Source organism: Anser brachyrhynchus (assembly GCF_964034855.1).
Source record: "Anser brachyrhynchus genome assembly, chromosome: 18".
In the NCBI taxonomy this organism is placed as follows: domain Eukaryota; kingdom Metazoa; phylum Chordata; class Aves; order Anseriformes; family Anatidae; genus Anser; species Anser brachyrhynchus.
In genome coordinates this window covers 461,211-474,551 of record NC_137711.1, presented here as the reverse complement: position 1 = coordinate 474,551, position 13,341 = coordinate 461,211, and the positions used below count along the sequence as shown (strand labels likewise).

The following is a 13,341-nucleotide window of genomic DNA, read 5'->3' as shown; positions in this document are numbered from 1 at the left end:
GTGACATCGCTCTCAGTCAGCTCCGTGCGATTAGGGGCATTCACAGCGTTCGGTGCTGTGATTCAGAATATTAATCCTTCTCTTGTGTTTTCTTTAGGTGCTCTTTGAAGACGCGGTGTCTCATATTTGCAGAATTAGTCGGATCTTAGAGTCTCCCCGAGGGAATGCGCTGCTGGTGGGAGTAGGAGGCAGCGGGAAGCAAAGCCTTTCACGGCTAGCAGCTTACATTAGCTCTTTAGATGTGTTTCAGATGACGCTGAGGAAGGGATACAGCATCCCAGACCTTAAGGTGAGTGTGGTTTTCCTCCCACACCTCCTTGGGCGGCACAGCCCGCTGGCAGGGGCAGAGCATGCAAACGCTCTGCAGCAAGCTCTGTCGGAGCTGGGCACACCAGGGCACCCTGCTCTGCCCTGTGCACGTCTGCGCTGCCTGGGCTGCACAAAGGTGCCTGCTGATCATCCTCAGGTCCTGCTCCCCACGGCCACAGTGCTCCCCAACCAGGGGAGGGGCAGCAGCAGCTCGTAGGGCGGGTGCAACGTGGGCAGCCCCGTCTGAGCACACAGCATCAGGCACCCCGCACCTTCCCGAACACGGCCCCTGCCTCCCCGAGGGGCGCCAGGCTGGTCACAGGGCACGTGGCGTGGCGCTGCCCCTGCACGACGCCGGGCACCGTGCCTGGTTCTGCTCCGGAACGGCCACAGGTCTGACGGCTCCTCTCCCCTGCCCAGCTGGACCTCGCCTCCCAGTACATCAAGGCAGCCGTGAAGAACATCCCCACCGTGCTCCTGATGACGGACTCCCAAGTTGCCGAGGAATCGTTCTTGGTCCTAATCAATGACTTCTTGGCATCCGGGGAGGTGCCGGGGCTTTTTCAGGATGATGAGCTGGAAAACATTATCAGTGCCATGAGGCCGCAAGTGAAGTTTCTCGGATTGCAAGACTCAAGGGAAAACTGCTGGAAATTATTTATAGAAAAAGTCAGGCGTCAGTTAAAGGTAGGTGTGCACCCACAAAGGGTGTTTTGCAAGTGCTCTGACGTGCTTCATCCAAAATCTGTTTGCAAACATGACAGAGAATACTGTGGTTTCATTATGCTGTAATGAGTCCGAGTGAAAGACATTTTCAAAGCATCCTCAGCCAACTGCGAGCCCCGCGGCCCCAGGGGCGCAGCTGCTGACGCCCACGTCCTTACCTCTCAAGCAGAGGGGGTGCGAGCGGCCTCCTGGCACTCGCAGGGAGGCCAGCACCGGCACCGCGGCTGCGGCTGGCGGAAGGACCGGTGCCGGCCCAGCCCCTGCTGAGCAGAGCGGGGCACGCAGCCGCACACCGGCCCTGGGAACAGGGAAGGGGCTTTAGTGGGTGGGAGGCAAAGCCTCGGCGTTCACCAGCGCCGCGTGCAGCAGTGGGGAGCAGGTGGCACTGCCACCCCACCCAGCAGCACCGCCTGCCCAGGTGATCCTGTGCTTCTCCCCCGTGGGCTCCACGCTGCGGGTGCGGGCGAGGAGGTTCCCTGCCGTGGTCAACTGCACAGCCATCGACTGGTTCCACGAGTGGCCCGAGGATGCCCTGGTGTCCGTCAGCAGCAGGTTCCTGGAGGAAACGGGGGACATCGAGGTGAGCGCCGCAGGGGTCCCGGGTCAGGGCACACCGCGCCGCGAGGGGAGCAGCAGCTGCGTTCTGCTCCCTGCTCGTGGCAGCGAACCCGGGGATGGGGAGCGGGGACGAGCTCCCAGCTGGCGCTGGTGTCAGAGGCTGCAGCCTCACGCGGTGCACGTGGGACCAAACTCTCGTCCTTAAAAAGACACCACAATTAACAGCCAGGACCAGCTTTTCCACAGTGCAGCACAGGCTAACCTGGGTGATGGGAGTCTGGGGAAAACCAAAGCAGGGCTTGAGAACGAACATTCGTGTTGTGACCGCCTACATTTTTCAGCTGCTATCAAGAAGCAGCGCTCTGCCTGCCGGCTTCTGCCGCTAGATGCGTAGCTAACGTTGCACAAACACTCGGTTTTACCCCTCGTGTGTGTGCTTCAGCAGTGCTCACTGTGGTGTTCTGATGCAGCCCGAGGTCAAGGTCTCCATCAGCCAGTTCATGTCCTACGTCCACACAAGTGTCAAGGAGATGTCTCAGATCTACCTGGCCACGGAGAGACGCTATAATTACACCACACCGAAGACCTTCCTGGAGCAGATAAAGCTCTACCAAAACCTGCTCTCTAAAAAGAGGAGCGAGCTCATTGCCAAGATCGAGCGGCTGGAGAACGGCTTGAGGAAGCTGCAGAGCACGGCATCGCAGGTGCCTGCTCCCGTCCTGGGGCGGGACGGTGGGAGCGAGCAGGGCAGTGAGAGCTGGGCACTCAGCAGAGCTTGCCCCACAAAAAGCTCTCGGCTCGGGTGATCGGCCGCCTTGGCTGCTGGGGTGGGATCGCACAGGCAGCAGTGCAGCCCCTACCAAAGAGCTCAGCACCTCCCATGGGAGCACAGCAGTGCAGGGCTGCCGGCCAGGGGTTCCTGCAGGGTGGTGGCAGTGGCCGGGGATCCAAGCCATGCCAAGCTGCTGCTGCAAGGCATCCGACCCACTCCCATCCTCCTCCATCCAGGTGGACGACCTGAAAGCCAAACTGGCGATCCAGGAGGCAGAACTGAAGCAGAAGAATGAGGACGCAGATAAACTGATCCACGTGGTGGGCGTTGAAACGGAGAAGGTCAGCAAGAAGAAAGCCATCGCTGATGAGGAGGAGCTGAAGGTCCAGGCCATCAACACGGTACGCAGGCTGGGGCAGCACGAGCTCTGTCAGCAACGTGGCGCTGTGGCCGTAGCCAGCACCGGGCACAGCTGCTCACCCTGTCCCATCCCCTCACCTACCCAGAATGTGGCTGAAAAGCAGCGAGCCTGTGAGACCGACCTGGCGAAGGCAGAGCCCGCGCTCATCGCCGCCCAGGAGGCCCTCAACACTCTCAACAAGGTGTGAGAGCCCCCGGCAGGGTGCGGCTCCCCAGGGGTACCAGCACTGCTCTGGGACCCCAGCCCTGCCCTGTGCCAGGCGATGCTCAGCAGCCCCTGGTCCCTTCCCAGAACAACCTGACGGAGCTGAAGTCCTTCGGGTCCCCACCCCAAGCGGTGGTGAATGTCACGGCAGCCGTGATGATCCTGACAGCGCCCAACGGCAAGATACCAAAGGATAAGAGCTGGAAGGCGGCAAAGGTCATGATGGGAAAAGTAGACACCTTCCTTGATGCCTTGAAGAAGTTTGACAAGGAGCATATCCCAGAGGCGTGCCTCAAGGCGTTTCAGTGAGTGCCACCCGGAAGGACCAGCGCGGGGCTGGGGACAGACAGCTCTCCGAAGGGCTCTGGGTGACACTGCCTGGGGACAGCCCTGGCCACGAGCACACCCGGGGGCACCAGCCCCACTCTGCCGCAGCCTCACCGCCCCCACTACCTCCTGCCCCTGCCCGTGACAAAGCATCCTCGTGCACCTCTGCTCTGGAGACCCTGAGCAGCACCCGGGTTTGGGGACAGGGGATGGGGCGCCAGCGGGACGCAGGTGCCAGCCGCACCGAGCACCAAACCCAGACACAGGCTCTGCCCTCCAAAACTGCACCCGTGAGCTGCGCCAAGTGGAGCGGGACAGGAGCCACCGCTGGCCTTGGCGGGGAGGCTCAGCGCGGCACGTTCTCCCTCTCCAGGCCCTACCAGTCAGACCCCAGCTTTGATCCGGAGTTTATAATGTCAAAGTCAACGGCTGCGGCAGGTCTGTGCTCCTGGTGTTTGAACATCGTCCGCTTCTATGAGGTGTACTGTGACGTGGAGCCCAAGCGGCAGGCGCTCGAGGAAGCGAACACGGAGCTGGCAGAGGCGCAAGAAAAACTCAGTCGCATTAAGAACAAGATCGCGGTAAGTGCGCGCTGCCTCCCGGGCAGTCCCCATCCAGGGCTGGCTGCTGGAGCCCGCGGCTGTTTGCCTTGGCTGGCGTCCACCATGGCTCCAGATCAGCCGCTAACCATTCAGCTGCGGGCCACGGAGAGATGCCAGCAATGAATTAGAAAGATTCTTATCATTTGTGCAGCCCGGAGTCCAGGTGCTGTGTCTTCTCAACAGGGACTGCAAGCTCATTAGAGCCTGCAAAGCTTTCTCCTGGCCTGCAAGCTTGCTGCAGTTGCATATTGTATGTGTGGGAGCTAACTGTAAATGTGTTGTCTTTTGAAGGACCTGAATGCCAATTTGGCAACTCTCACTGCACAGTTTGAGAAAGCTACGGCTGAGAAAATCAAATGTCAGCAAGAGGCTGATGCAACTAACAGAGTCATCACACTAGCAAACAGGTACTGTGCAAGCATGGGGCTGGGGCAAAGCAAGCAGCTGGCACCGCCTGCTGCTCCCCGCCTTGCCTTGCTCCCTCCAACATTGACCTTTGGGTCAATGCCAGATTCAGGCCCCTCACTTCCCCCAGATTAAAAATTCCCACATGCGAATTGGGCCAGAAACTCGCAGCGATGCGGTGGGGCAGGATGGTGCAGCCGCAGAGCTGTGGGCCCTGAGGTGAAGGCAGCCCACAGCCCGAGCTCCCCCTCTGCCAAATTCGCCAGCAGAGCTGGGTTCATCAAACCGGGCGTTTGGCGAGGGCTGCACTGCGTGTCCCGGCTGGGTCCCTGCACTGTGCCGTCTGCTCCAACCCTGCAGGCTCATTGGGGGGCTGGCGTCCGAAAACGTTCGCTGGGCTGAGTCGGTGGAGATGCTCAGAGAGCAGGAGAAGACGCTGTGCGGGGACGTGCTGCTCATCTCCGCCTTCGTGTCCTACGTCGGCTACTTCACCAAGAAGTACAGGGCCGAGCTGATGGAGAAGTACTGGATCCCCTACCTCGAGGCGCTGAAGGTGAGCGGCTGCGGAGCCCCCCGGGCAGCTCTGCCCCCTGCCCCGGCACCGAGGGGCCCACGCTGCTCAGGGGCTGGGCATCCAACGTCCCCCCCGTGGCAGGTGCCCATCCCCACCACCCCGGGGCTGGACCCCCTCAGCCTCCTCACCGATGCTGCCGACGTGGCTGCGTGGAGCAACCAGGGGCTGCCCAGTGACCGCACGTCCACCGAGAACGCCACCATCCTCTGCAACACCCAGCGGTGGCCGCTGGTCGTGGACGCCCAGCTGCAGGGCATCAAGTGGATCAAGAACAAATACAGGGAGGAGCTGAAAGCCATCCGGCTGGGCCAGAGGAGGTGGGTTTGGGGGGGCGGCTGCCCTCCCCCTGTGCCCCACGGGCTGTGCACGCCCATCAGAGCCGAGGCACCTGAGAGCAGCAGGGACCAGGGTGCGCTGCAGGGTCTGGCTGGGGGGCATTTGCCCAACCTCACCACGAGGCCCCCCTCCCTGCCCGGCTGCAGCTACCTGGACACCATCAAGCAGGCGGTTTCTGAAGGACACACGCTGCTGATCGAGGACATCGGTGAGACAGTGGAGCCGGTGCTGGACCACCTGCTGGGCAGGAACACCATCAAGAAGGGCAGGTCGGCACGCACACTTGTCTCTGGTGGCCAAGGAGTTGTACCTGCTGGGAGACCCACTGCTGCCCTAAAATGTCCGTTTATGCCCCATTTGCATGACAGCAGCTGGGGCCGGATCCATCCACCCTTCACGTGGGAGCCCCTGGCCACATCCCCCGCTTTTCTCATGGTCTACACTTGTAGTCAATGGGACTTTAGGGCTGTTCTGGTCCGCTGAGTCTGGTTCATTTAGTGATTTAAGAAGACCACGTTCCCCAGTGCACCTGCAGGATAAAGCCTGATAAATCAGGATGTTTTTTCCTGGCAGACACGGGCACATGGTCAGTGATGGGGCTCCTGCCCCACATCCCACACCATGTTGGTGCTCCCAGCCCTGACGCAGCAGCGCTGCCTGCACCGGCTGCACCCGCGGGGAGCTGCACCCCTGGTGGCCTTCCCTGGGCTCATGGCACGGCACCCACAACATCAGGAGCCCAGAAGCAGCCTCAGATTCCCTCTGCTCCTCGGTCCTTTGCCCTGCACAGGCTGTTTTGGCTCTTCTGCCCTTGCTGTGCCACTTCCCGAGCAGAGAAAAACATCTCGAGGGTCTGGAAACAGCACGCGGGTGGAGGGCTTCTCTCTTTCAGAAGTCACTGCCAAATCTACAGAAATTAATCTAATTGCCTGAACAGATACATTAAGATAGGCGATAAAGAAGTGGAATATCACCCCCGCTTCCGTCTGATCCTGCACACCAAGTACTTCAACCCTCACTACAAGCCCGAGATGCAGGCGCAGTGCACCCTGATCAACTTCCTGGTGACCCGCGAGGGGCTGGAGGACCAGCTGCTGGCCGCCGTCGTGGCCAAGGAGCGCCCGGACCTGGAGGACCTGAAGGTGCGTGGCCGGCGGCGGGGGCTGCGGCAGCGGGGAGACGGCTTCTCTCTGCTGACCGATTCCTTTGCGTGTTCTGGGGGTTGGCTTGTTTGTTTTTGTGGCTGCTTTTGCTTATTTATTGATCTATTGGTCTGTTTATTTATCGTTTGTGGGTTTTGTTCTCCCCGTGCCTGCCGCCTGCGGTGCGCTCGCTGCTGCACCCTGCGTCCGTGCGACCGCGCTTCGGGGGCTTCGTGAGCTGGGGTTGTTCTCTCGGGGACCTATCACTCATCCAGCCAGTGCATCCCCTTGTCCGGTGTTGTGCTTGTAAACAGAGGACTTATAATTAATACAAAAAAAGATAAAGTCAGCGAAACTGCTAATGAGCCGCAGTCTACTGCACGCTCTTTGTTAGGGAGCTCCCAGTGCAGATCCTGGCCGGCAATGCCAGGGGGGTCACCGCAGGCTCTTGAAGGAGTCACGGCTCTCCTGGGCATTGGTGTTGCAGGCAAATCTCACAAAAAGCCAGAACGAGTTTAAGATCAACCTGAAGGAGCTGGAGGACTCCCTGCTCGCCCGGCTCTCTGCCGCGTCAGGGAACTTCCTGGGGGACACCGCGCTGGTGGAGAACCTGGAGACAACGAAGCGCACGGCCATGGAAATCGAGGAGAAAGTAGGCGAGCTGCCCCCACGCCGGGAGCGGCGGCCCCGTGGGCACCAGTGGGGGATCGGGCGCTGCCTCGGGGTGCAGCAGTCACACCGTGCTCGTGGGCCTCCAGGTGAAAGAAGCGAAAGTCACAGAAGGTGAAATAAACATTGCAAGGGAGAACTACAGGCCAGCAGCAGAAAGAGCATCCCTGCTGTACTTCATCCTGAGCGACCTCAACAAAATCAACCCCATCTACCAGTTCTCCCTGAAGGTGAGCATAAAGCGAGGCGGTACTTGATCTGTATGGGACAGGCGTCTGGGGGATGCGGGAGGTTCGGCGTTCCAGCATTTATTCTTCCAATAAAGCACTCAGGAGCACAGGTGCTGAGCCCACCCTGGCTCTCCATTAGGCCTTCAACGTGGTCTTTGAGAAAGCCATTCAGCGAACGACTCCGGCCGAGGACGTCAAGCAACGGGTGATCAACCTGACAGATGAGATCACCTACTCGGTCTTCATGTACACTGCACGGGGACTCTTTGAGAGAGACAAACTCATTTTCCTGGCCCAGGTTGCCTTCCAGGTAATAGGAGCAAATGCATCAGGCTGCTGTTTTTTAGTATTTTTTCTGAATTTGTGTTATTTTAGACACATTCTCCTACTGCTGTGCTGCCACTGGAGGCTCAGGAACCTCTTGCCCGGTGCATGCTGTGCCGCAGGGCTGCAGGCTACTGTGCGGCAGCCACGACAACGCGCTCCCTTCTCACCAGATCCTGGCCATCAAGAAAGAAGTGAGCCCGCTGGAGCTGGACTTCCTCTTGCGCTTCCCTTTCAAGGCCGGCGTTGCGTCCCCTGTGGACTTCCTGCAGTCCCAGGGGTGGGGAGGCATCAAGGTGGGTCCTGAGTTCACCATCGGTGCTGGTGCGGTCCCAGGCGCGGTGTGGCAGCAGGTTCGGGCTGAGCTGTGGCACCCAGGGAGGGAGCGCAGAGCCAACACCGGCTGCAGGTGGTGAGAGGTGGCTCCTCCTGGCCCCACGAGACCGGGAAGGAGCAGGGGCAGCGGTGCTGAGGACGGGAGCTGAGTCCAGCCGCTGCCTGACGGGCTCCAGAGGCAGCACCTCCCACTGCACTCGCTGTGCCTGCCTTTCCTGCTCATGCTAGGGGAGGGCGTAAGGGAAAATGGACAAAAGGTTGCTCTCAACAGCAAAACCATGTTTATGGTCAAGTTGTGTTTTGCTGCAGTTTGGGCCGTCATCGGTAGCAGCATCCCCCCCCCCCCATGTGCCCAGCTTCTTGTCCCATGAAGGGATGTCCCAGACATGCCCCCACATTCAGCATCCCCATTCCCCTGGCACCCTGCACACCTTGGGGGGGAAGGGGGGCATTCCCCTCCTGACCCTGAAACAGCCGTGCCCAGCACCGGGCCGCTCTCACGGCTGCCAGGGCCCGTCTGTGGCACCACGCGCCCGGTGCTGCGGTGGCCCCCGAGCCGGGTGGAGCAGCGCCCAGCGAGGGTCCCGTCTTCCTCTGCCGGACCTGCAGGCCCTCTCGGAAATGGATGAGTTCAAGAACTTGGATAGTGACATCGAGGGCTCAGCAAAGCGATGGAAAAAATTTGTCGAGTCTGAGGTGCCCGAGAAGGAGGTGTTCCCGAAGGAGTGGAAGAACAAAACGGCCCTGCAGAAGCTGTGCATGCTGCGCTGCATGCGGCCGGACAGGATGACCTACGCCGTCAGGTGCCCAAAACCCGCCCGGCTCGTGCAGCTTGGCTCCTCCCCGGCGAGAGGCCGCGTCTCCAGCAAGCGCATTTGTTCCCGGCTCACATGCGGGGCTTTGCCTTTCCATAGGAACTTTGTGGAAGAGAAGATGGGCAGCAAGTTTGTGGAAGGAAGAAGTGTTGAGTTCTCCAAGTCGTACGAGGAGAGCAGCCCCTCCACACCCGTGTTTTTCATTCTCTCCCCTGGCGTCGACCCTCTGAAGGACGTGGAAGCCCTGGGTAAGCTGGTTCCTCAGCCAGCACCAGTTCACAAAGGCTTTGGTTTGGTGCTCGTTTAATGGCAGGAGCTGCACAGCCCCACCTTGCTAACAAAATACGCGTTGTGGCTGTCTCCCCTCCCCAGGCAGGAAGCTGAACTTCACCATCGACAACGGGCGGATCCACAACGTCTCGCTGGGGCAGGGCCAGGAGGCGGTGGCAGAACGCGTGCTGGAGGTGGCGGCCGAGCAGGGGCACTGGGTCATCCTGCAGGTGGGTGGGGGCTGCCCGGCCCCGTGGCACCGCGATGCCCCGGGAGCTGGGGTCCCAAACGCAGCCCAGCTGGGCGTGCAGAGGCCCGCGGCACTGCCGGCCCGGCGTGGGGAGCTCCGCATGCTGGTTTCTCAGCGCTCCCCACACTGCAGCAGCAGCGCTGCCTGGGTTGCTGTGGCATCCCCAGCCCGAGCAGCACCACATCGCGCTGCAGCTGCTCCCCGCAGAGCAGCGATTCCTGAGGTTGAATTTCAGAGCACGCCGTGCAGCAGGGCTCTGTGTTGCAGAACATCCACCTGGTGGCACGCTGGCTGGGCACGCTGGAGAAGCGAGTGGAGCGGCACGGCATGGGCAGCCACGCAGACTACCGGGTGTTCATGAGTGCCGAGCCGGCCCCCAGCCCCGAGACACACATCATCCCGCAGGGCCTGCTGGAGAACGCCATCAAAATCACCAACGAGCCGCCCACCGGCATGTACGCCAACCTGCACAAAGCCCTCGACCTCTTCTCCCAGGTACCTGCACCCTGCTCCCCCCGCGCTGCCCCCCCCACTGCTGCCGGCTCCCCCGGTCCTGGCCCCGCAGCCCCGGGGCCGAGCCCCCATTGGTGCCGTGCTGGGAGCCAGACCCAGGCACCTTCACACAGGTGTCGGGGAGAGCCGGAGCCCCCGGGGCTGCCAGGGCTGGGTGGCGCTGGAAGGCTGCTGGCTTGCCCCAGAGCCGGGCGGCACCGCGCTGCCCCAACCAGCCAGCCAAGCGTGCCGGGGGGCGTGAGCCCGAGCATGTCCGTGTGTATAAATTCCTCATTTCTTTAATGAACAATCAAGCGTAATAATTAACTAGTCAGCAAGCCTTTAAAAGATAAGTTTATGTGTTTCTTCTTTTCTTTTTAAATATACTCCCTTCAGTTCTGCTTTGCTATCACCTGTAAATTTTCTTCAACAGACAGGGCTGATGGTGACGTTCACTTTTTCACTTGCAAACCCACTCTCATTTCTTCCACTGCAGGACACGTTAGAGATGTGCAGCAAAGAGATTGAGTTCAAATGCATCCTGTTTGCGCTCTGCTACTTCCACGCTGTGGTGGCAGAGCGGCGCAAGTTTGGTGCTCAGGGCTGGAACAGGTCTTACCCCTTCAATAACGGTGACCTGACCATATCGATTAACGTCCTGTACAATTACCTGGAGGCCAACCCAAAGGTAAGGTCCTTACAAAGCAACCACACCTCGGGGGAAGGGGCAAAGCCCTGGTTTGCTGCACAAACGTCTCCTCTTGTGGGAACTGTGCAGCAGGGCTGTGGCACGCACGCACTGAGCACGGGCTGGGAGCAGAGCACACACTGGCTCGGGCCCCTGGCTTGGTTGTTGTGTTGGTTTTTTCTAAACACACCTTCCTACCCAGACCACAAAGCATGCCCCAAGAATGGCGGTGCAAGGAGCAGGCTTGGGCTTCCCACCCTGAGCGGAGCCCTGCCCAGCCATGCCCTTCAGCCGCGCGCTGCTGACCCGAGTAAAGCCAGAGGGCAGGGTGCAGGAGCGCCGTGGCCGAGCCCAGACGGGGACGGGGCAATCTGTGGGCGAGCACAAGACACCTCCACGGCCACAGTCCCGTGTCCTGTTCCACTTTGCTTCTGCAGGACCTAGGGCACTGCCACATCCATGGGTCAAACTGAGAGCTCGTGTGGCTCTACGGCTCATGCAGCCGCCCTCAGGTCCTGCAAGGGGCTTCTTGGAGCCCCACAGGCAACAGGAAGCTCAGGGGGAGCATCTGTCTCCTTGTAGGTACCGTGGGATGATCTCCGGTACCTCTTTGGTGAAATTATGTACGGTGGGCACATCACAGACGACTGGGACCGCCGGCTGTGTCGGACTTACCTGAGTGAATACATCAGTGCAGAGATGCTGGACGGGGAACTGTACTTAGCTCCGGGATTTTTGATCCCTCCCAGCTTGGATTACAAGGTAAGATAGACCTCTCTCATCATAGGCTGTGGTAATTAGCATTACAGTTTGCTGTGGAAAACCACTGCTCTGGATTAAGGCATGCTAGTCACAGTTCCCTTGTGCAAACCAAGAGGGAGTGTAGGAAAAAAAGTTGTGCCTTTTCAATCCAGTGGAAACAGGCAGAATCACTGGAAAAATGATTCTTGTGGCTGGTGTGGTAAGGAAAAGACTTATTTAAGTGGAAAATCATCTTAAATAAGCAACGCCAACTAGCCGTGAAGCACCATCAGCAGAAAAACAATGATGCACTTTCAAGGCTGAAGTGAAACTCTGCTCATATATAAGTAGCTGCTGCAGTGACATCAGTAACTGCCTCGTGCTCAGGGCTACCACGAGTACATCGATGACAACCTGCCCCCAGAGAGCCCCTACTTGTACGGCCTTCACCCCAACGCAGAGATCGGCTTCCTGACCGTCACTTCGGAGAGGCTTTTTCGGACAGTTTTAGAAATGCAGCCCAAAGAATCGGATGCTGGAGGAGGTGCCGGCGTCTCCCGGGAGGAAAAGGCAAGTGAAGCTTCTGCTTCTTTACAGCAAACACGGGTGCTGCAGAGGCCACGAGGGGGCTGGCTGGGGAGGGCAGAGACAGGCCCCCACACAATCACCCAGAGAATGCAAGCGGCAGGGACAACCGACCCCTGCCAGTGCAGGAGAGCGCAGAGCTGCAGTGCCAGCACAGCAGCAGGCTGCTCGCTGTCAGCCTGGCACAGGGGGGGCTGCCAGCTCAGCACTCACGAGCCGGATGCTCCTCCAAGGAGGTTTTATTTGAGTATGTTTGCACTGGGTTTGGGTGTCCATGCTCGCCCTTCCCTTGGGTACTGGCAATGTAATTGAAGCAAGCACTTCGCCCCTCTACAGCTGCTGAGTTGCAGCACTGCCCCCGCAGCCAGGGGCCTGAAGCCAGGGCACACAGCGTGGTGCCACGGTCACCCTCAGGGCCAGTGGCTGCTCTCTTCCAGCACCTCTGTGAACCCCAGAGGGTACAAACGCTGCCCACCAGTTTGTGTGTGCTTACTCAACATGAACACAGGGTGCAGTTACAAGAGGCAGCAGCGTTCAGAAAGGTTACTCTGACAGGTAGGGACGTGCCAAAGGCAAAGTGTGGCTCACGCACAGCATCCTCAGCAGCTAGAGGGTGCTTAGTAATTTCCTTTCATGATGACAACTACTAAAAATACTGAATTTTTCATTTTTTTTTGAAGTCTTCCTTCTGACTCCTTGGATTTTACAGTTGAATTTCAGTCATCTTAGCTTGAGATCTGATCTTCCAAGCTATGAACACAGAGCTGCAGCTTTTTAAGACTCAGGAGTAGTTACTAAAAATATAGAGAATTACTAACAAAGGAGGAAGCACAGGAAAGCACAAAGGCAGAAAAAGAAAAATCTTACTAGCTTAATTAACTGTTAACTTGCAGCATTTTTTTCCCTAGATAAGAGGAGTTTTATGGTCTATTTTTTCCAGGTGAAGTCAGTGCTAGACGAGATCATTGAGAAGCTGCCAGAGCCATTCAACATGATGGAGATCATGGCCAAAGCAGAGGACAAGACACCGTACGTGGTGGTTGCCTTCCAGGAATGCGAAAGGATGAACATCTTGACCCACGAAATCAGGCGCTCTCTGAAAGAATTAGATCTGGGACTAAAGGTATGCATTTAGGTAGCTGGCTAAGACGCACCTCTCCCTCCCAAATAATTTCTCGTGATTTGCAAATGGCTGTTGCTTGTTTCAAACCCTGACTTGTAGAAACCACCCGGCTACCCTTGCTCACACCCTTACACATCCCATCACGTGAGGTAGAGTCCAGCAGCACCAGCCCTGTGCTTTGTACTGGGTTTGAAATCAAATACTTCCATCAGTCTAGCTTTTTCCAGATAAAACTGCCCAGACTTTTCTCTTTTTTAAAGGGAGAACTAACGATTACATCAGATATGGAAGAGCTGGCAAACGCGCTCTTCTACGACAACGTGCCCGAATCGTGGACGCGTTACGCCTACCCCTCTCTTCTTAGCTTAGGAGCGTGGTACGCAGACCTGCTCCTTCGGATCAGGGTGAGCAGATTTCTTTTGAATGTTAAATCTTGTGGAAC

The 13,341-nt window shown here is 58.6% G+C and overlaps 1 protein-coding gene across 2 annotated transcripts in view; it reads left to right on the top strand.

Moving 5' to 3' along the window:
• Nucleotides 1-13,341, top strand: part of DNAH17 (dynein axonemal heavy chain 17) — a 37,561-nt gene that overhangs the window by 22,346 nt on the left and 1,874 nt on the right. For both annotated transcript variants that reach the window (XM_080560936.1, XM_080560937.1), the window contains 25 exons: nt 98-289; nt 730-996; nt 1,454-1,615; nt 2,064-2,297; nt 2,602-2,967; nt 3,078-3,295; nt 3,691-3,898; nt 4,211-4,326; nt 4,685-4,877; nt 4,980-5,215; nt 5,381-5,503; nt 6,172-6,376; nt 6,864-7,028; nt 7,135-7,275; nt 7,415-7,585; nt 7,773-7,895; nt 8,545-8,738; nt 8,850-8,998; nt 9,123-9,250; nt 9,538-9,765; nt 10,259-10,450; nt 11,033-11,212; nt 11,579-11,761; nt 12,717-12,899; nt 13,160-13,303. In XM_080560936.1, coding sequence (XP_080417062.1) covers nt 98-289; nt 730-996; nt 1,454-1,615; nt 2,064-2,297; nt 2,602-2,967; nt 3,078-3,295; nt 3,691-3,898; nt 4,211-4,326; nt 4,685-4,877; nt 4,980-5,215; nt 5,381-5,503; nt 6,172-6,376; nt 6,864-7,028; nt 7,135-7,275; nt 7,415-7,585; nt 7,773-7,895; nt 8,545-8,738; nt 8,850-8,998; nt 9,123-9,250; nt 9,538-9,765; nt 10,259-10,450; nt 11,033-11,212; nt 11,579-11,761; nt 12,717-12,899; nt 13,160-13,303 — 4,701 coding nt within the window. The remainder of the gene's footprint in view (nt 1-97; nt 290-729; nt 997-1,453; nt 1,616-2,063; nt 2,298-2,601; nt 2,968-3,077; nt 3,296-3,690; nt 3,899-4,210; nt 4,327-4,684; nt 4,878-4,979; nt 5,216-5,380; nt 5,504-6,171; nt 6,377-6,863; nt 7,029-7,134; nt 7,276-7,414; nt 7,586-7,772; nt 7,896-8,544; nt 8,739-8,849; nt 8,999-9,122; nt 9,251-9,537; nt 9,766-10,258; nt 10,451-11,032; nt 11,213-11,578; nt 11,762-12,716; nt 12,900-13,159; nt 13,304-13,341) is intronic.